The sequence below is a fragment of the Chamaea fasciata genome, unplaced genomic scaffold (genome assembly GCF_029207755.1).
Source record: "Chamaea fasciata isolate MVZ Bird 193981 ecotype frontalis unplaced genomic scaffold, bChaFas1.0.hap1 SCAF_10, whole genome shotgun sequence".
Taxonomy (NCBI): Eukaryota; Metazoa; Chordata; class Aves; order Passeriformes; family Sylviidae; genus Chamaea; species Chamaea fasciata.
In genome coordinates this window covers 8717142-8739447 of record NW_027094095.1, presented here as the reverse complement: position 1 = coordinate 8739447, position 22306 = coordinate 8717142, and the positions used below count along the sequence as shown (strand labels likewise).

General features: G+C 47.3%; 1 protein-coding gene across 1 annotated transcript; it reads left to right on the top strand.

Moving 5' to 3' along the window:
- Nucleotides 1–1718: 1718 nt before the first annotated feature.
- Nucleotides 1719–13864, top strand: TSEN15 (tRNA splicing endonuclease subunit 15). The gene is made up of 4 exons (XM_066192213.1): nt 1719–1915; nt 2535–2616; nt 3961–4096; nt 13418–13864. Exons 1-4 carry the CDS (start codon nt 1751–1753, stop codon nt 13620–13622), a joined length of 588 nt encoding a protein of 195 aa, XP_066048310.1. The 5' UTR covers nt 1719–1750; the 3' UTR covers nt 13623–13864.
- Nucleotides 13865–22306: the final 8442 nt, after the last annotated feature.

Here is a 22306-nt window from a genome sequence, read left to right as displayed (position 1 = left end):
CCCACGGGACCGCTCACATTTGGAGGGTGGGGACTAATGCTGCCAAATTATACTTGATGTGGAGGGCTGGAAGCCGGCATTTTCCATCCACTGGACACTCAAGCTGGGTCACAGTCCGGATTTTAGGATATTTCAGCAGAAATAAGCCCCTCCTCTGACTGCCTTTGCCAGAAGTCTGAGTGTGCTTTTGCCCTCTGCAGTTCTTGATGTCCTCAGTGAAACCTAAACTACCTTCAGCTCTTTTCGGACTCCTCTCTTCTTTTTTATTTTGTGGGCAGCATCAGAGCCATAACGATTTGCTGAGGCCAAATGAAAAGATTCCAGCAGCATCCCAAAGCCAGTAATTTGCGCTCCAAAATGATGTTCCCTCGCTCACACAACTCCCTGTGCTGGCCGGCTGCTGTGGAACACAAAAGAGGGAGAGCAGCAGAAGCCTGAAACATGAGATGTTCTTCCATGCAGAAAAGCGAGGGGTCAACCCAGCTTCATCTCTCCCTGCCAGCTGCACACAGCGTGGGGCAAAGTTTGGAGAGCTCAGGTAAACAGTTACCCGACAAACTGGTGTCATTCCAACACCTATGAACGTGTATGGCTTTATGTCCACGTACAAAGAAATCTCTGCTCATTCTGACTTCTCTGTTGGTGGCCAAAATTATATCCTGGGAGGTTTTTTCAAGCCCAGACTCTATCCTGCTGTGACAAGACAATGAGCCACTCTGTGGTGAAATATCTTAGCTTTGAGGAAGAAATGGCTTTTTGCAGATGTAAGTCCCACAGAAATCAACTTAAGCCATTTGTTTGAACCTCCTCTAAATATCTACACCAAACAAGGAGATTCCAGCTATGACAACTGTCTCTGGCAGAGGCATAATCCCTCAGTGTGGCAGGAGACAAGTTCTCTCTGAGGCAGATTTCTTCTACGTTAGACTTTTTCCCACACTGAGGAAAACAGAGGTTCCATCCTGCTGATGTAAATTGACTCATCCGTAGATCGATGTGGATCCATGTCCTTTCGCTTGCTTCTCCACCTCCAAGAACTCAAATCCATCCAATTATTTTCCCAGCCACTGTTGCCAACTCTTCCATGAACGTCTTGGAGACTGGATTTTTTGTATCCCATCTTGCTATCTATTCTCTGCCCAGGGAATTGAAGTGCTGGCTAACGCAGCATGCTTTTAAGCAGCCAGAATGGCTGCTCGTTTTACCACAAAATCCCTTGGATTAGATTGGCCCAAATATGACTTCCTGTGGCTACAAACCACGTACAAATGTATGCGTTACATCCATACAGACCAGTTTTCATTGATGCTTTATTATAGAATAGCCTGTGTTTGAAACTTATCAGAAGAGTCACCGAGACAGATGGAGCTGATAAGCCAGACCTGGGATACGAGGCATTAGGCAAAGCATATCCTCATTGGAAGTCAGATTTTTAGTAAAGCAGTCCTTCTAACGGCAGTGACTTGAAGGCATGTCCCCTACGGAGTTTATAAAAGGATCTGGACGCTGCAGATTGATAAGGCATTCCTTGCTTTGGAGCCTTTAGAAGAAGGGACCGTGAAGGGAATACATGTATATATATTTATTTCATTTAAAGGGTTTAAAGCGGCGCCTTTGGCCGCGGCGGGAGGGCGGGGAGGTAGGAACGGAGCGGAGGCGGAACGGTCGGGGCGGTGCGGCAGTTTCCGGGGAGCGGCGGGGTGCGCGGCGCCGCCCGGAGCGAAGCCGCGGTGCACACAGGCGGGAGAGCATGGAGCCGGCGGCCGGGCCGGGCCGGAGCGGGATGTGCCCGGTCAGGCGGGGCCAGGGGGGCACCGATCCGGGACAGGGCTCCTCCGCGGCCGGGAGGGCGCCGGGGGCACAGGGCAGCTGGGCGGGGGCGGCTGGCGGCAACTGGATCACGGCTCACCCCACGGTAGGCCGGAGCGGGGGTCTCTCGGGGGTCCCGCTCTCCCGCCCCGATCCCGCAGGATTCCTCCCCTCGGAGCTCTCGAGGTGCCCGTGGGGTCCCCCGGGAGGGTTCTGCGGGAGGATGCCAATATAATCTATTCCGTTGGGTGTGTCGAGGGGGGCTCCGGCCCCTGGGATAGTTGGGGAATGCCGCTGCCAGCAGGGGCGGAGGTTTATAGATCATGGAATCCCTGCTGGGAAGCGTAAATGCCTTGAACTTCGACTCCATCTTCATTTTTACCACACCGAAAACACGGAGATGTTTAATTTGGCCATCGTCTTATGTCGATGTGATGCAGCAAAAATAGATTAAATTATTGACCCAAAAATAGGTAAAATGCCACAAAGCTAGAGCTGTTCCAGAAATAGTTGAGATTCCTCTTGTGTTTATTTTGCTTGCTTTTTTTTACGTGCTAAAATATGGGGAATGCGGAAAAAGGAGCTTTTGAGGTACTGTCAGGAAACAAGTCCTGCTTTTTGATTGCCTTAAAACGGCTTTGAAGCTCCAGTGGCTCCGGTGATGGTGTTTGCATTCTAAGTATAACTTGTGCATTCCTTCCTCAACGTTCCTCTTCTGGTGTCAGTTCACAGAAATGATGTCACTCGATGTATCTGACAGCACTCAAGTCTACGCTGCCTTCTTGGTGTACCTGGACCTCTTAGAAGGTAAATGGGGGAAGTGACTCTATCCCAACAAATGGCTTAGCCCTTAGGAGCTGTTAAATTACTTGTTTGCACTGAGACAGGACCATTCCTTGCAAAGATCTTGGTGCTCATTTTGAGAGTTTTTGTGCTGGAAGTTTCTGTCCTCTGCCTCCCTGGAGCCTGTGCAGGGATGAGGGCCCGTTTCATCCAGCACTTTCAGGTGCAGCTGTTCCAGGGCAAAGGCATCAGCATGGGAAAAAAAAAAAAAAAAAGCATGGAAAGAGGAGTAGGGGAAGGAAAAGGAATGTAGGAAGGTGAAGTGACAAGTTCAGTGGTTGAGCTTGTAATAGTCCTCACTTGTAGATTAATAGGAAGTTGCTTGATCGTAGCGTTCCACAAAAGTCACCATTTAGCAAATGGATGCTGTGTGCTGGCCTGTTTTCTGGAAAGGGCAGTGGTTCCTCTAGCAAAGATGATCATGTGCAAGTGTGGTAGCAGTAATTTATAACCATTGTAGTGATACTATGTAACAACACAGTAATTTGTAATGAACTGTAGGGGTTGTGCTTAGGGCCATGGCTTGGTGGAGGACCTGGCAGTGTCAGGTCAGTGGTGGGGGCTCCATGATCTTGGAGAGTTTTTCTGGCCAAAATGCTCCTGTGAAATCCAGTGTAGTCTCCTGGTGTCTGCTCAGAGTGGAGCAGAGTTATGTGACATATAAACTTCTGCCTGGCCTCTTCCAAGTTGGCTTTATTGAAAAGGGACTGTGAGTAGGTAGCCAGCCAGCCTAGGAAAAATATTTCAGTTTTGCTTGGAGCCTGGTGCTTCTCAAGGTCAGGGGAGGGAGGGATTTTACAGTCCAGAAATTGCTGTGTCTGTTGCTGTTACACCTCTGAAGAAAATGCCTTTATAGCCTTTAAAAGAAGATTTCTGTAGTTCTGCAGCAAAAACTTCATCCTTATCCCTTCAAGCAGGAGATGAGAACTGTGTATGATCATTAAGCATGCTTTGAGCACCTGCTGCTTCACAGGTCAGGGTGCTGATGAAGTCCAGATTTGGGTTATAGGGCTTCAGATGACAAAAGCTGCAGGGTTTTGTCTTCTTTTTGCCTTTTGCAGAGCAGCTTTGTCAGACAGATCACTGTTCACCATCCATCAGTGCAGCTCTGGAGCCAGCAGGCTGGTCCTGCTCCGTGGATTTCTTTAGCAGGAGTGCTTCTCAGGAGGGGAATTTGGAGTTTTCCTGTGAAGAGAGGGAGGGAAAACAAAACCTCAGTTGTTAATTTAGATACTGCATTTCTTATTTGACTGATTAAAACTTGTGCTTTGTGTTCTGCCCCTCTCATCCCCAACCTAACATTTCTAGGGAGGAACTGGCATGAGGTGCATCCCGTGGGAGTGGCAGAGCTGCAGCTGGTGTGTTTGCATGCCCGTGCCAGGGAGCAGGAGGGGCTCCAAGTGATGGTGCCAGTGCCTGCACACATCCTGATCAGCCACGAGAGGTGAGGTCCTGCTCAGAGCTTGTCTGGGTCACCACTGACAGAAAATGGAGCACAGATACGTTTTACAGGCTGCTGGTGGCTTGGTCAGGAGGGGAGGGAGGAGGAAATAGAGGAGTATCAGAGGAAAACAGCCATCTCAGGCTGTTAGCAGAGTTATTGTGGGTTCTGTAGACACACAGGCAGCTTGGAACGTTAAGGAAACCTCAGCTTTGCATCAGTCTCTCCCTCTCCCTGTCTAGAAGTGGTTCTTGGAGGTCAAGCACAAACTGATGCCTGCTGATAAATACTTCCTGTTGTCTGGAGCTGCATATGTGCTAGGAGATAACAGTGGACACCAAAGTATGTGTTTGAGAGACAAGGTTAGAACACAAGACCACAGCTTATGTTTTGAACATTCCTGTGCTGATTGTGTACTCTGGGAAATGCACGATGCGTCCTGAGTTGCTGGACTTGAGAGGACCTAAGGGGAAAGAAATCCTCTTGGAGCTGCCTAAGAATCAGCTTTTTTTATTGTGGATAAGCCTTGTATGACTTGCTTTGCTTTTGTTTTCAAACTATCATTTGGCTACTTTGAACAGGAAACTCCTCTTAATTTACATCTAGAGTCTCACTTGCCTGTGATTTTTGACTTAATTTCCTCACACATACAAGAGCAATTCTTCAAGCAGAAGACAGCACAGCCATGAATTTGTTACATTACAGATATTTACAGCCTAGAAAACTTCCACTTCAGTAGTTTTGCAGTCTATTTTAACTGGCCCCTAGAGCAGCCTCCGACACAGGGTGTGATTTACTCTCTGATAGAGGCTGCCTTCTCTGGCTGGTGTTTGCCATGAGGACTCTCAAGACCTGAACTATTTCAGCAGCATCATATGCTTGTACATTTTTCAGTTCCTTCTGTTCTCACTCCTGCTAGGAGCTGGCTCAGGGCTGGCTTTACACATCTTACTGGTTTTTGCCACTTCCTCTTGCTCTGTGGGCAGCAGCCTGACACAGTGGTAGGTAGCTAATTAATTGCACTTATTAGGTGTGTGTGTGCACTCTAGGAGTGATGGTTTTGCTTTTTATTTTGGGTTTTAGAAGTGATAAAACAATGTCTTGCTTAACAGACTTTTATCATCATTTTGCTGTTAATAGGGTGAGGCAAAAGAAAATTATTTACTAGATACTGCTAGAGTTTAGTACTATTTTTGTGCTGAAAAAAATACTGTATTTGCAAGTACTGGTCAATCACTCCTGGGGGCTTGGTGTTGCAGAGAAATATGATGTGATCTCCACAGCAGAGGAAGGCTGCTGAGAGGCCTTGCAGGGTGAAATGCTGAGCGTCACCCAGCCTGTCTGCAAGCAGGAGATGTGTGTGTGAATGAAAGGGACACGCTGCAACTCTCAACTCAGACAAGCTTTTAGGTGGAAATAGATGGCAGCCAGTGAGGCTGTGGGATCTTTGAGGAATTCCACCTACATGCTGAGCTGTTGTGCTTGCTTAACTTAGTGTGTTTCCACCTGGGCTGAAAACTTGGATTCCTGGCCTTGGGTAAAGGCCAGGAGTATGTTCTGATTGACTTTTAAAGGCACATATTCCACTGCATGCCTGTCCTATCTTTTACTGTGTCATTGGAGCTTTTCATGGGGAGCCTCTGCACTTGTTTGTTCTGTGGTGATGCTATTTGCTCTGCCTCTGGCACCAGAGTGTCTGGAATTCAGCACTGGAAAGATGTGTGGTGGAGAGGCAGAGAGTGAATGCGTCACATTGATTAAAAGTACAGTTTGTGACTAGGGTTTGCTGCAGAGCAGCAACATTGGGTGTGTTGTCACTAAAATGAGCTGGATGCCAGGCTGCAGTGCCAGGTGTGTCCATAAAAGCCTGTATGTGTTCAGTATCCATGGATGCTGTCAGGCAGGGAGGTTGTGTTTGCGTACAACACTTGTATTTGTGGCGTTGAACGTGCATCTGCATTTTGTTCAAAGCAGTGCTTTGGGATTTTGTGTTACCTGCTAAAAGCAGGGGAGGAGGTATGAGTACAAGTGAGTCCAACTCACTTAGTGTTGAAAATAAGCCCTTGGAGGTATTTGGGATGGTGAAAATGTTCTGTCTCTATTCTGGGGTTGGAACTGTGCTAACTGCAAAAGAATCCAGTAACAGCAGCTTTTATGGGCAGCGCTTCCTTGTTTAACCAGTAGGACCTGGGTAGGGTTTGGAAGTGACACCTTGAAATCAGACTTCCATTTTCATTCTGCTCTGTGTTTTTCTTACTGGTAGAAGGAAGAAAGGGACTTGCTAGAAAAAAATGGATTTTAGTACTATATATGTGCTAAAAATAATCTCACATTTTGCAAATATTAGTCAGTCACTCTTGTGGGCTTGGTCTTCCAGAAAAACATAGCAGTGGTTCTCTATTTCAAATCCATGTCAGCCAAGCTCCCAGGTGTCTCGTGAAGTTCCCTACTTGGCTGCCACTGAGCAGTGTGTCCTTAAAAGGCCACAGGAAAGCTGCTGTGGAAATTACCAGCAGGACATCTAGGCAAATGACAAATACGAGTGCCCTACAAAAAATAAAATCTGTTCCATGGTTTTTAGCCTATTACAAAATTTCATCATGTCCAGTTTGAGCATGCCAGTTAACTGCTGAGGGCAAACTTCCTAAGCTCACTGGCCATTTCTGCAGAGCTGGGTGGCAGCTGTTCATCCAGCCATGGCAGGGTAGGGCTGCACAGGAGCCCACCAAATTACAGAATTACGGGCTCTGGAGCAAAGAGTAAATGATCTTACACAGTCTTGAGAAGTGGCTTTGTGCTCTGTGTGCTCTTCAGATGAAGATTGCTGAATCTTCTGTGAGTGAAGCCCTGGGGAATACGATGCAATTTCTGTCCGTCTTGGCCTGGTCTGACCCACACGCAGCTGGCTGAGGCTTGGAGAGCCTCTGAATGCAGCAGGGAGTCTTGCCTGTGGGAGGAGTTGGAAGGTGCATAGGCTGGGGTGTGTTTGCTGCTCACTACACCACCTCAGTGCACCCCAGGTACCTCCTTGTCAGTACATTCCAGAACTGTGGCTCCCCAGAGTGGGGGAAGCAGTCAAATCCTAGGAGTGCTGCTTCAGAGCTGGCAGAAATGACTTGCATAAACCAAGCTCAGCAAGTTAGGAGAGCTCACAGTGTTGTCAGCTGGACTTTTAGATAGCCTGGAAAGCCTTGATCCTTCAAGGACCAGAGAGTTAGGTCCCAGATCTAATAGAACTGGGCACTGTCTGTCCTAGCCAAATAGCTCTGTCTAAGCAAAATGTGGCAGATAAACTGTCAGATTAAATGACACGTCACTGCTCTGTTTGTATTTTGTGTGCAAGTGTTGTAAATGAGGGATGAAGTTGCCTGAGGTCATGGAGACCCACCAAGTTTGGGAAAGGCTTATTCTGTTAAAATGCTAACTTACTTTAGAAAAAAAGCAATACGTAAATGTTTTGTTTTAAAGCTCATAAGCATCCTGAGAAGAAAATCTGAGGACTGGAATTTACTGTCTTCAGAGTCTGTAGACTGTGAAATAAATCTTGCTGTAAGCTGAAAAACTGCCGTGCATCTTGCATCCTCTTCACAGTTTTGTTAGTAACCCTTGCTATAAGCATAATTTACTCCTGCAGTAAATCACACATTGAAAATGTAATTAGTGGCTCCTAAATGCAAGCTCGTTCTTGTATTTATAATCTAATTTTTAAATTTAATATTTTAAATGAGATTGCAGCTCCCACAGCAGACTTGTTTCTGCAGTAGTGTGGTTGAACATCCACTAGTAAGTGTGTCCTGTAAAACTTTGCTGAACCTCGATGCCTCCCTTTTGTGTGGTTTGTCTTCTTTTCTTGAACTTCCATGGAAAAAGATCTTTATATTCTTCGGGGTTTCAATTCCTTCTGCTGACCAGTGTGGCACGTGGTGTTTTATTTGCATTTATGTTTTTCTTTCCATTACAAAAACTGAGTTTCTTCTGGCATTCCCTGTTTGTGTGTTTTGGGTACAAATCCCAAGGAACAGTGGTATGCATTTACACCTTCTCCCAGCCCCATGTGCTCCTTCCCACATATTTCAAGGCACTGGGTTAAGGCTGCTGCCTGCCCTGTAGCAGGCTCTGGAGCAGCATTCCTGATGGTGAGCTGTGCTGAAGTTTGCAGTGCTGGCTAAATCCAAGGAATTGTGCTCTCTGGGAGGTTCCTGTGCCTTGGTGCTGACCCAGGCTGGGACAATGGCACGCTCCAGTGCCTGGGGTAATGATCTCTACAGTGGCACAGAGACCAACTTGTGTGCACTCTGCAGCCCTGCCTGGTGAGCAGGGGAGGGAGCTGTTCAGGCTGGCCAAGCCTGCAAGGAATTATTCATCCAAGTATAAAGGGCAGATTGAAAGCCTTTGGCTTTTATGGGATGGAAGGCAGTAGTTCCATTTCAGCTCAATGGAGCTCTATGCAACCCCCATAAAACTGCTCTGAGCTTGCAGTGACGCTGCTTCTCGCAGGCATTGCATGGGATGTGTCTCTGAAATGCTCTTTGTTCATCACAGAATTGCTGCTTGAATTCTTTATGATTCTGCCCTTGGTTGGTGTTTGCAGAGTCAGCTGAAGCCTCAGGGTCACCAGCTGTACACCTGATTCTTTCTCCCAGAGAAATGGGCAGTGTTACTTTGTTAGGAGCAGATACTGGGAAACACAGCACAGATTTCTGATGGGTGTTGAAGGCCTACATAGTGCAAAATTAAGATGGGGGAAGGATGCCACATTCCCTTCTGCTCTCTGGCTGCATTTGTATGGATTTTCTAGTTTTGTTTTTGGATTTGTTTTATTTTAAAGCTATTAATTGCCACAGTAATAGGAGACCAGGTCAGTTCACTGCCATCGTTTGAATGCAGCAGTAATGACAGATGCAGGATGACATTGCTAGTGCTGTTCCCTTGGCTGCAGTGCTCCTTGCACAAGGTTAAGTAAGTTAAACCTGCTCCTATGCTTCTTTGGTAGAAAAAAGCAATCCCTACTGACTCTAGTGTGTAGATGACTAGGAAGCCTTTTCTAAGCCCTTTTACTGAAGAAAAGTGTTTTAGAAATGCCAGCTCTTTGGATAACTGGGTGTTTGAGGTGGAGTCCTTTGCTCCTCCTGGAGCATGAGATGAAATGAGTTTGCTTCCTGCGTGGAAAATGAGGGCTTTGTCCTGCTTGCATTTGGCCTGATGGGAGCAGATCTGGATCTCAGTGAACATGCAGGCACCATGAGGTTTTAGAACTGGGCTTTCAAATTCCACGAGAAACTTTGCACTGCATAATCTCCAACAAATAAGAATTCTTATCAAAATACTTAGTCTTATTCTACTTACATGGCTTCTATAAAACTTCAAAGTGTTTCTTGTGGTGTCTGTATTCCCCTAACTTCAGTCATTTTTCTTTCACAATGCCTTTGTTCAAGAGGAACCTTATTTTGTGTGGGACGCCTAAAATTTCTGTGCTGCCTGTTTTAACATTCCCTGGCTTTTCATCCTGCAGAGAGGGAGAGGAGGGGAAGGAGTAGTTGCAAGGTATTTTAGCCTAGATTTCCCACTATGCAGGCAGCAGCACGTTTTATTGTTCTGTGCACCCTCCTGGGGCTCTAGATGTTTTTTTTTCTTTACCATCCCAAGAAGGTGGCATGGGTAGGGCTGTCTGTCCCTGATGACTGTTACCAGGCTCAGCCTGTGGGTGAACATCTGCTCAGGTGATGGAGTGTTTTGTTGATGTCCTTGAGGAGGTGACAGAGTGCATTCTTCCAGCACAGGCTTTACTTGAGACTGTAGTGAAAACGTGCTGAGCTTTCACTGAGACTATGCAAAGCAGCAGGAATTGTTTCTGAACTGCACCTTACCTCATGTCAAGTCTCTCCATTCTGCTGAAAACTGGCTGTGCAGACATTGGAGTGGGCATGCTGGAATTCCTGTGGAAAAGGAGGACCCAGAGGGAGCCAGCCCATGCCAAAAGTTTCACCCCACAGCTTCTGTGGGGCTCACACTGTTGGAGCACAGCTGGGGAACCAGGGCCAGAGTGGTGGTGGCCCCCTTGGTGTCAGTGTTCCATCAATTATCAGTAGTTCAGAATGTGTCCTGACACAGCTCTGACTCAAGGGGAAAGGCTGCTCAGGGTGCTGGGGAGTGGAGGGGATCAAGGCTGTTGGCATCTGCCACACTGCTTGCTGGATGCACTGAATTCCTCTGTTCTGCTGATGTTTGACACTTTCAGAAAGGTCAAATCCACTTCTGTTCAAGCAAATTCATCTTTTAGAGCTGTCATCACCTGCATGGTGTAGCAGATGGTACTGGTCACTAAGGAGCTTATTGGTAGCCATTATCTGAGTCATTTAAATCAGCTGACTTTGTTGGGGGGTCTTACCACATGGACTTACTGCCTAGGGCTTTATTTCCATCATCTGCAGCTGTTGTGTGAGAAGGGCAGCCTTAAGGGCTGTTTCCCTTGAAATAAAGCCGCCTTGCCTCCTTTAGCATGTCAAACGTGCATTCTTTGAATTTCAGAACGCTTCATGTTTTCTTCATTTTTCTATTGACAGCATTAGATGCATTAAAAGGATTACAAAAGCTATACCTTTCCTGCAGTATTTCATCTTGCTCATGGCAGGCAGCAAGTGCAGTAAAATCAGAGGTTCCGTGGCTCCTTTGCAATGTCTGCTGGTGCAGAGGAACACTGTGAGCAGGTTTGACACAGGCTGCTGGGGATGCCTTCAGGGGAGGAGGCAAGGGATGATGTCTGACACAGACTTCCTGAATTCCAAAGCTTATCCCTCTAAAGGACAGCCTCTCACCACTCTGCAGATGTGCTGCAGTGCACTGTGGCTGTTGTGGTATGCATGAATGAGAGCCCTTGTCTTGGGGCTGCCTGTGTGGATGAAGGGGGAAGAGCAAAAGGGTGCATTTGCAGTTGTCATTTTTCATCTGTGGACAGCAGAGTTAGCAGATCATCCTGATGCAGTGGCTTGTCTTTCTGCTCCTTACATAAATCCTGAAACTCCTGTCTCCTGCAAAGGAAGAGGAAATGCAAAGAAATGTCATTAATCTGTTGAGAGAACCTGGCTGCTTTTGGGATCATGGGGCATCTTTGAAGTCCCAGCTGCTAAATAGGGGGAAGTAAAGTCTCAGGTGTCTGTGCTTGGCACCATAAGAAGAAATCATGAGTATCAGAAATGCAGATCTAAGGCCTCACTGTTCCATCCTTCCTCCTAATAGTCTGTGAGGAAAACCAGTGACAGGTATTAAAGAAAATAGGAAGGAGCTTCTGCCCTGGCTGACAGGTGAATCCAGTCCTCTGCCTGAGTCTGCTCTGAGATACAACATTGTCCACACTCAACATAAGTTTGGTTTCTTTGGCTCCCACAATATCTCTACTGGGTAGCTGTGCCCTTTAATTTGGCATTTTATCATTAATTCTACATTACATTACAGGAGAAAGAGAGATTCATGTCCACTGCTTCATGGATAGTTCTTTCCTCACGGGGTCTCTGCCAGCAGTCTGGCCTTGCCAAGTTAGAGCTTTCTCCAGGCACCAGGCTGCTGAGGGTGGGGAGGCCCTGGCACAGGGTGCCCAGTGAACTGTGGCTGCCCCTGGATCCCTGCAAGTGTCCAAGGCCAGGTTGGACAGGGCTTGGAGCAACCTGGGATGATGGAAATGTCCCTGCCCATAGATGGAACCAGATGAGCTTTAAGGTCCCCTCCTACCCAAATCATTTAATGATTCTGCGTGTGACAATTGGATTCTTGCTGTCTGCATGTGTCAGGAAGGACATCTGTAATCTTTTTCCCAGCTCTTGTCCCCTGCCAGGCTTTTGGCAGGACATTGTGGTGCTGGGGGTACCTCTGCACAGGGGCCAGAAGTGACAGGAGCCAGAGGTGCTGAGCACAGAGTAAGTTACCTGCCAAGTAACCCCGCAGGCAGAGCCTGCTGAGCTGCCACTGAGCACAGGAGTAGATGTCCCATTACCTGAAGGAATCTCGTGCAGTGTCTCTCCTCTGCCAGTGTCAGCACGGTCTCTCTCACCTTGTTTGTTGTGTTGTTAGGAAATGTGCTGATGTAGGAGGGCTAGGATGGGGCTTCTCCCAGCCCTGGTATCTCTTGTTCCATGAAGTAACTGTGTGTCTGGGCCAGTGGTGCAGGCAGGGGGAAAGGCCCTCCTGAGTTTACCAGGCTCGATTATGCACAGCTCAGAACACAGAAGGTCATGGGCTTAACAGCGAGGCTTTCCAGGCTGCTGCTCATTCTCTGCTGCATTCCATTTGGCTTTTATTACAGGATCAAAGGGGTCTGAGGGAAGATGGTGATTGAAGTCTGAAAGCTGCTGCCTTTAGAGAGAGGCCTGTTCTCAGCTGCAGTGCCCAGCCTCAGAGCTGCCCGTGCTCTGCTGGGTGAGCTCTCCAGTGCATGAAGCCAGGACTGGTTTATCCTGGTGCACAGCTGAACTCCCCCTGGAATGTAACCTGTCCCAGCCATCTCAGAGGAGCACTCTTGCACCTGACATGTGGGGGAAGGAGGAAGCTCCCTGTGGGGATGTTCTCTGGGAAGTGTTACTGTTCTGTCTCCAGTCACCACACTCCTTCAGAGCTTGCTCCCCAGTCAGACCAGGAGTCCAGGGACTCCAGGGATCAGTGTTGTCCTGAGCTCTGAACCGAAAAGTAACTGGCATGTTACTCTTAAAATAAGCTAAACAGGAAAAATTGCATAACTTTGTCTTGAGCTTTTAAGGAAGACATTATTTGGGCTGACTGTTCCGAAGAAGAGCATTAGTCTTGTGGCTTCTAGTCTAGACAGGGAGGTAGAGAAACCTGGCTTGGGCTCCTGAGCCTTCCACAGGCTGGCAGAGAGAGACCTGTGGCACACAGAATGGAAGACTTACCTCTGCAAATGGAACTAGTCTTAATTATTTAGTTCTCCAATTGAACACCAGGTGTTATTTAATTAGATTTCTTACATAAGTCTGCTGAAAACAGGGCCAGCAGAGATTGCCATGCTAGGATTGTAGTGGATGAGGGGTGGCTGAGGCACGTGCACATTGAGTACACCTAAACAAAGCTTAGAAGCGTGTGTTGAGCCATTTCCAGCAGAAATGTCTGTAACTGATTCTGTTATTTTCTTTTGTTACTTGATTACATGACTTTGGATTTTCATAAGAAGAGACACTATGCTCAGTTTAGTGAAGACAAGTTTGCAGAGTGAAAACAGGCTAAATAAAAATAGTGCTATTTTTATATACGTATCTATACCTTTGTGCCATTGTAGGTGGTTGTGGACTCCTTTCTAAGTGTTTTTTTTTCCTCACCTAGGTTAAGGGAAATACTGAAGAAAGCCTCTCTGCCTCCAGAGGATCCGGACACCCTGCTGTCAGTTACCTTGGCCGTAGTTGAGACAGACTCCACAATAGTCTACTATAAAATGACTGATGGCTTTGTAATGCCAGATCCTCCTGATGATACCGAAGATGTGGATAATAAACAGTGGAGGAAGAAAAGAAAGAAACCTTTGAAATGACTGGGACAGAGAAAACAAAACGTTACTTGAACTCCTGTGCTCAAAGCTAAACAAATGCAGGGACTGATGTATGTGAATAAATGGTGTGCTAAAGTCTGCCTTGGCATATCAAGGATGTGTTCAGGAAGAACAGAGGCTTGTGCAACTGCACTGTGATGAAATGCCATGGGAGGTATGAAGTAGGTCATGCTTTGACACAGATCAGTCCTGACTAATAAATAAACTTGGAAAGTGTTTGCAAAGCTGGTGTTTCCTCTCTATCTGGTCAGGTACATAACAGAATAAACACATCCTTACCCATACTGTAAATATTGGTTACAGGTAAGTCTGAAGGGCTTGTGGCAGGACAGAAGGGTTTTGTAGTTTACAGAGTATCTTTGTCTTAGCCCTGTCAGAAGCACTCATGCTGCCCCCCAGGTTACATTGCTGAACGTTGCTTTCTTCCCTCTGCTTTTGGAGAAAAGGCTCTTCCTCAGAAATACCTTATTTTATTTTTTTTTCCCTGCAAAGGAAAACTGATTATAGCAGCACCAGAGGCAACTCAAACACCAAAGGATGTCACCATCTATGCTATAAGAATACACTAGTTACCTGCTTCAGGCAGCAGCTAGGTTTCTAAAGCCATTGTCATTCCTAGGATTTATTTTGTCTTTGGACAAAACGTCTGCATATTGAATGTCACTGCCCCAGGATGTGCTTCAGCTCGGAGTTAAGAGAAAACAACCCTGATTTTTAGTTTCTTCTGCAGGAATTTTCATGTCTTTTGTGTGAAGATCTTCTCGAGGTTAAACTTAGAGTTCCCTGCCAATCAAATAACATCCCAGAGCAGCTTCTTGAGCACAGGATTGTGTGTGTGACAGCTGTGTGGCCAAGGATCACACATTCAGAAGGTGAACCACAAAAGGTTTTGTCTTGCATGGGTCGAAGAATGGGAGGGAATTTAAAAAAAACAAGCTGGAAATGAAAGACCATTTAAGCTTTGCTATCCCTGGGACTAGAGTGGATGTTTCTGTGGCTGAGGAGCTTGATGCTAGTTTGGCCAAATGCACTGGGAGGCAGAATGATCCCATGGGCAGTCCTGCACACCCTTGCAGGAGGTGTGTCACTGTCACATGGAGCTCTGCAGGACACCTTTATCCCAATACAGCCAGGAGAGACTTGGCATCTGTGGGTTTCAGTCATGGAAAAAGGAGTTTTCTTTGCCTTTCTCAGCATTGCTCCCCTCGTGGAGGAAACCATCATTTTCCTTTGGTCCAATGCTGTCCTGCCTTGAGGAGGTCCCTGTGTACTTACTCCTGCCATGCGCTGTGTGACTTTAACATTGATATTTCCTGGGATCCATGGCTTATTCCACAAAGCAAGTGTTACACCTGCCTAGGCTACCTGCCACCAGGTAAATTGTCCTTGTTACAAGCTGGGAAGTACTTCAGCCCCACAGGAAAAGAGCTGGTTTCTGTGGAGGAGGCTGTAACAGATGTGACTTGTGGCAGATTTGGTATTTAAGCGACACTGATGCTTAACCCTAAAAGCAAATTCCTTTGCATTTGCTTCAGTTTCTGGGAAATAGTGCCAGTTTGCAGTTTGCTGCATGACTGATGCTTGGCTTTACCCTTCATTATAATTTCTGTGCACAGAAAGAGGAGGATAACTTGAGCCTCCTTTTCTATACACTGAAAACTGCTGACCCAGGCTTCACAGGTCAAGTTGGAGAAACTGTCTGAAGGCTTTGATTTCTATTACTTCTTGTGTCCCACTGAGAAATGAATATATGGGCCTTTTTCCAGCCTCCTTAGACTGTGGTGATTCTTTATTTCTGAGGAAGAAAAAACACAGAAGAACAAATAATATCACAGCACTGTTTGTCCCATAGGTATTACAGTGTAAACATGGGGATGTTAAATAAGCTTGGAGCCAGCTGTGCTGTTCCTTTGCATTTCATTGAAGTATTTCTCTGTCAAGTCAACAACACACAGACTGAAGCCTCTGGTCTTCCAGGCACTGAATAAAGATGGGAAGAGACTTCCCATCGAAGTGTATCAGTTCAGAGCAGTAGAGCATTAACATTCCTGAATCCATAGCATCCTGGTGCTGTGCCCAACGTGCTCAAGCATAACTCTGCTCTAAGTGTTTATGAGACATCCATGGAAGTGTGAGCCATGGCACTGCTGCTAATCCAGCATTTATTTCAGCCCAGAAGATTTTGCAGGCTCCATACTGCTATCTTTTAGAGTTTTTCTTAGGTTTTATTTGCCAAGCGCAACTTGATACGTTTTACTGAATGGCCCTGACCAACAGAAAGTGTTTTAAAAGCCTGAGAGTATCATTTTGCAGTAGATTATTGTTCCAAGCCTTTCCTCTCTGCGTAGGGATGTTTGCATGGACACTTCCCCGCCGAGTCAAGAATGACAGAAAAGCAAAGGACTGTTTTGGCCTGGCTTTGACAGCGAGACTCTTACATAAGGGAGCCTTTGCTTATGCAGACTGTGTCTCCTTGAGGCACTGCTGGCACCATCACCCACTTCTCCTGGATGCAGCTGTTTGCAGTGCACACAGAACATTTTATGCAAAGAAATGCTGGTGGAGAGGCAGGAGAGCCTGGTCAAGTCCATGAGGAAGAGCTGTGGTTGCCAGCAGTGGCCAAGAGAGCTCCCCACAGCCGTTCCCAAGCCCACACTGAGCACAGGGGGCTGTTTGGACAGCAGCTCTTCCCGGGGGAGTCTCCCAGGCCTCCATGGCTGCATGTGTTCCAGGGCAGCACAGGGATCTCTGCTCACCATGTGTCTCTGCTTCCCAGGAATGCCAGCAGGGCAGCAGGCAGAGGCCAGGGGGTGTTGCTTCCACATCATAAGCACAATCCTACCCCTTACAAAGTGGCCCTCAGCATCTCTACAGAACACTCCCAGAAATCACTGGGAGGAACACGTGGGCTCTTTTAACCCATCCTTGGTCTTGGCACAATTTTCCACAGGATCTCCTGCTGGGACACAGCAGTGAGATACCAATAATACTGTAAATCTAAGCCATCTTAATCTTCCTCTTTTCTGTCAGCAAAAGCTTTTTTGTTTAAAACATTTTTTTTTCCTAATAAAGAATCCACATGAATTTATTAATTGGCCTACTAGTGTTGCAGACCTATAGGAATTGGATGTTTAATAGCTTGTCCAAGTAGTTATCAGCAGATTTCAGTAGAATCTAAATGCTATCAACTAGCCTGCAAGCCCTGTTCTACGTAAATGGAGTACTCGTTAACCTTCTCTAGTCCTCCAGGGACAGGACCCGAGGGAAGGCTGGAGATCAGGGCAAGGTTCTGCCCCCAGTGGGTGCTGGACAGTGCCCAGGCTCCTCAGGGAATGGGCACGGCCCCAAGGCTGCCAGCACTCCAGGGGCTTTTGGACAACACTCCCAGGGATACACAGGCAGGGATTTTTGGGGTGTCCTGAGCCAGGAGTTGAACTGGATGATTGATCCCTGTGAATCCCTTCCCACTCAGGACATTTCATGCTTCTAAAAATAGCTGCAGCTGTATCTCATATTTCAGAGTATCCAGGGAGCTGATGGTTTTTCTGTTTCATTCCCTCCTTTCTCAGATGCTCCCACTGAAACCGCAGATCCCTGCCTGCAGCAGACCTGACTGAATTAATGATGCTCTGACTCCTGCTCAGCTCTATGCTGGGTGTTTGCAGCACCTGACAGACAGAATTCATTGCCTGATGCCTCGTTGGTCATTCTTTGCACCCCCACCTGGCTACATGTTTCTCCTCATGTATCTCGTCTGGCCATCGAGCTCTCGATGCCAAACTAGAATGGCTCTGCTCATCTTTTTCATTGCTTTTTCTCCTCCCCTCTTTCTCACTGCTCTAGTCATCTCAACAAATTTCTTACTATTGTTCACTGCTCTCTTGACCCACATTTCACACCCTTGGTTGCCCTCAAATTTATCTTTCCATGCTATCTGGAAACGCCTCTTTCTTTCCAAGCTTCCTGTCTTCTGCTGGGGTGCCCATAAGGTCTATAAAGAGCCATCTATTGCCTTTCTCTGCTCCAGTCCAGGTACTAACTGATCCTCTTGATTCCACCACACCGATCCCATTTACCACCAAAAATTTGGGTAAATTCTGAAGCAAAGTCTTGTGAGCCCTGTGCCAATGTCCAGCCAGCACAGATTCACAGAATATCCTGAGCTGGAAGGGACCCACAGGGATCATCCAGTCCAGCTCCTGGTCCTGCACAGACACCCCAACAATCCCACATCAGGGGATTCCTGAGAGCGTTGTCCAAACGCTCCTGGAGCTCTGTCAGCCTTGGGGTCGTGCCCATTCCCTGGGGAGCCTGGGCAGTGCCCAGCACCCTCTGGGGAAGAACCTTTCCCTGGAGCCCATCCCAACCCCCCTGACAGAGTTCCAGCTGTTCCCTGGGTCCTGTCCCTTGTCACAGGGAGAAGGCCCTCTCTCAAAAGGCCCTCTCTCCTGGAGAGTGTTGCCCTTGTGGGGCAGGGCTGTCACCCCCCTTTCCATAATCCCAAACACCCCATTAACATCTGGCATGGATGTTCGCTGGATAAATCCGCCGGCAGAGCTGGCTGGAGCTGCTGGTTGTGTCTGCGCCAGAGGGCGCTTGGAGACTGCCAAGCTGGAGTCCTCCTCCCCTGGGAATGCTGGAGCTTTTCAGACCTCTCCTGCTTCTCCTAAACAAAAGGAGGGGGGAAACCCCTGTCAGCAGAAACCCCTGCGATGGCAATTCTTCTTACCTGAAGGAAATGGTATTACTTAAACCTTCCAGGAGAGGGACTTTGGACACGGGGAACAGCGTGACAGGACAAGGGGAATGGCTTTAAGGTGACAGAGGGCAGGATTAGATGGGGTATTGGGAAGGAATTATTCCCTGCGAGGGTGCTGAGGCCCTGGCACAGGGTGCCCAGAGAAGCTGTGGCTGCCCCTGGATCCCTGGCAGTGTCCAAGGCCAGGTTGGATGGGGCTTGGAGCAACCTGGGATAGTGGAAAGTGTCCCTGTCTATGGCAGGTGGTGGCACTGGATGGGCCTTAATGTCCCTTCCAGCCCAAATCATTCCAGGATTCTGTGAGGATGATTCTATGAAGCAGCAGCTTGTGTGGAGGCTGCAGGAATGCAGATTGCACAGGGGTACGGATACACCAATTGTTGCCCACTTCTCCATCTATTAGCAGAAACCCATGATTTTGGGGTGTTTCAATCCCTCCTGACCATCTGGATGCCCTGCAGTGTAATTTTTCACCCCAGAGCTTGAGCCAGGGTGTGAAGCAAGGCCAGCCTTGCCAAAAGTTACAACAAAACACCACAAAAGTGTCTTTTAGCCATCCAGCACTTCGCTGCTGCCTACATGCCTTAGTGCAGTAGCCTCCAACTGAGCAGCCAGCTTATCAGGCTTCTTGAGACCTACCCCTCTCCTCACACGTTCCCATTTAATTCCCCTTCATATGATATCAAATTATATCCTCTGTGTTAGGAGTTGACCCCAGCACGAGGGTAATGCCAGCTGCCCACCCACCTCCTGCCCAGAGCCTTGCAGTGCTCTTGGATTCAGCTATGCACATTTTGAAAGCCTAGAGTAAATATCCAGAGGGAAAATTGCAGCTTCAAACTAACCATAAAAGATCATATTCACTATAAAAGAACATAAGATGCCATAAATAACACAGTATTGTACAAAAGAAGCGGCCAAGTGAGATGAGAAATACTCGCTGTGTTTAAAAATATGTTACATTCTACAGGAAATTGTAGAGTGAAAAAATAAATTGGTCATCCTCCCAGGAAAATCTGATTTACTGAAAAAAATCAAAATTGAAAGCAGAAGAAGAGTATTAAATCACTTGCAGTCCAGCATTTAAAATACATTGCCTAGTTTCCTGAGAGGCAGGTTGCTGCTAGTCAGGCATTTATAATCATCCCTAGGAAGGGATGGGCTGAGCTGATGCCCTGACCAAGGTTTTGGTAAATTGAAATTATCCAAACAGAGTGATTCTAATTATGGGCAAAATGGGTTTAGAAATGAGAGAGTGTGATAGATGAGAAAGTGCTTAGAAGAGAAATAATGAGTCATAGATATCAAGGGAAGCATCAGAGTGGAAGGAGGTTACTCACGGACTTGTTCAAGGGTTGACCTTGGGTCTGATATGGTTTGTGTTCTAATTGATGGTGTTGGATTAAACCTAAGAACAAAGCTGATGAAGTGACAAGGCAGCAAAAAATACGGAAAAATATGGAACTTCTCTGTTGTAAACTTTGGGTTCTAGATTAGGATGAATGGAAACCAGGCTTTGAACATACTGGCCGTGCTCAGCAAAGGCACCACATAACAAGGCTGTGAGAAGACAACTGTCGGACATCTCAGGCAAAACATTCCCAGCAGAGCTGTGTAGCCCAGCAGGCCCAGCACTGAGCAAGGCACCTGCCAGCCTTGGGTCCATCAGCCAGGCTGGGGCACAGCGGTTCCCCCACAAGAGAGGTGGCAGGACCTGCCGTGGGGTCAGAGAGCATGGCCAGGACTTCACAGGCCTCTGCTCGTGCTCAAAGGTTTCTTCCTCACATGGTCAAGTTTTCATGGAAGTGGAGGCACAGGCCTGGGATAACAGCACAGTGAGGAACACCAGCTCGGCCGAGGTGCAGCCGGTCCCTGAGCCATCGGAGGGTTACACACACACAGACCCTTCTCACCTCACTGGGAGCGAGGGAGAACCACTGCAGGCTGCCTCACACAGTGTACAGCTTGTGTTGGGATGACGGGGTGGTTCTCCCAGGAAGGGGAACATCTGGCTTGGATGAATAATCAGGTGAGTGATTTCCCCTCTTGTCTTGTGTTTCCTGTTGAAACTCTCTGTGAATGGCAAAGGTTTGCTGGGAGAGCTGAGAAAAAGGGTCAGTAGAGTATTTGCGTCCAGGAATTTGGTTTCAAGACCACCATGAAAAATACAGGCAGAGCAGTATTTCTCTGAAATACATGAGAAATACAGGCAGAGCTGTATTTCTGAAGCCAGAGCTGTCTGGAAACAGCTTTAAAGTGTGTCTTTTAAAACTCAGCTATTGAAATGTGTTGTCTAAGCAATGCATTCTGTTAGAAGAGTTTTAGCAGAGCAAAGGGAATTTACATAGCAGCACAAAAAAATCAAAAACCTCTGGGTGGTAATTTCCCCAAGTCAGAGTAATTCCCATCTATCTTGTTCCCCGGCAGCATCTTTAATTGCTGGAGCCTCACAAAAAGCCTGTGTGAGGAAAGGAGGATAATAATTAGCCAAGCTTTTTTCTCACCATTGTTGTGAGCCTGCAGGGACTGGTCTCTCCAGTATTTGTTACTTGGTTGAATCATTTTGTTCTAGTGGGTTGATAGAAGGGAGAGCTGGGATGGAGGAAGGGTGTTGTGCCGTGCAGGATATCTCCAGGGTACTTCAGGGACATGAATTTTACGGGCACGGGTCAAAGAAAAGGTTCACAAAATCACGGCTTTTTAGAACAATGAAAGGAAAAATCCTGATGTTAATGTAGGGCAGCTCGGGCTTTAAACTGAAAAACTGAAGGAGAGCAGATTTAGGTGAGATGTTAGGGAGAATTGTTTCCCTGTGAGGGTGGCAAGGCCCTGGCACACCTTGCCCAGAGAAGCTGTGGCTGCCCCTGGATCCCTGGAAGTGTCCAAGGCCAGCCTGGATGGGGCTTAGAGCAAGTTGGGATAGTGGAAGGTGTCCCTGCCCATGGCAGGGCTGGAATGAGATGAACTTTAAGGTCCCTGCCAACCCAAACTGTTCAGGGATTGTGTGATTCTAGGAAAAAATCTGAGAAGACCTGAAACTGAACAAATCCAGCAGAAAAGCAGAACGGAGCAGTGCATGGAGTCCTTCTCTGTTGCTGCCCCTTTCCACCTGCAGCATCCAGTGAGAGTTTGGTGTGGCCTGAGCAGCCAAGCAGCTTGGAAGTGCTGGTTCTCATCCTTGGAGTCCTGCCAGAGACACTGACTTACCAGAACAGAACCATGGAATCGTTTACCTTGGAAAATCCCTCTAAGGTCACTGAAATCAACCATCCCCCAGCAGTGGCAAGGCCACCACTGACCCACATCCCCACGTGCCACATATTCATCCCTCCAGAGATGGGGACTCCACCCCTGCCCTGGGCAGTTGTGCCAGGCTGGACAACTATTTGGATGAAGGAATTTTTCCTAATATCCAGTCTAAACCTCCCCTGATACAACTGTGGTGGCTGTAAAGAGCAGGGATGTCTCCTCAAGCAAGGTCCTTCTTGGGCTTGGTATCGGTACAAGAGGAAATTTGGGTCTGTTATGGGAAGTTTCAGGGTTACAAAGCCTGGCACTAGGAGATCCCAGAATTCAGGCTGCTTGTGCATCCAGAACCTGGTCTTCTGGTCATCCTGGACTTGATCTTCTTGTGGATAAGTGTTGAAAAGTCCTTTCTTCTAGGTTTCAATACTTATTTTTCCATTTGGTAAATGTGAAGCCACTCCAAAGTCTTTCTTCTCCTTCTCATTAGCATGTTACTTTATAAGTTATTAATCAAAGAGAGTCTGGACATGACACTGAATACAGAAGTCCTGCCTTTGGGGTGTTCCATCAGAATCTCAAAGCATAAATATTAGTGAGCTGCCAGCTCTGTAATCCCCTGTAATTAGATGAGGAAATTAGACAGGGGTGACGCTGCTTCCTT

Coding starts and splice junctions, on each gene's coding strand:
- TSEN15 (XM_066192213.1), top strand. CDS start 1,751: ATGGAGCCGGCGGCCGGGCCGGGCCGGAGCGGGATGTGCCCGGTCAGG. Junction 1,916..2,534: donor GGATCACGGCTCACCCCACG/GTAGGCCGGAGC, acceptor TTCTGGTGTCAG/TTCACAGAAATGATGTCACT. Junction 4,097..13,417: donor ATCCTGATCAGCCACGAGAG/GTGAGGTCCTGC, acceptor TTCCTCACCTAG/GTTAAGGGAAATACTGAAGA.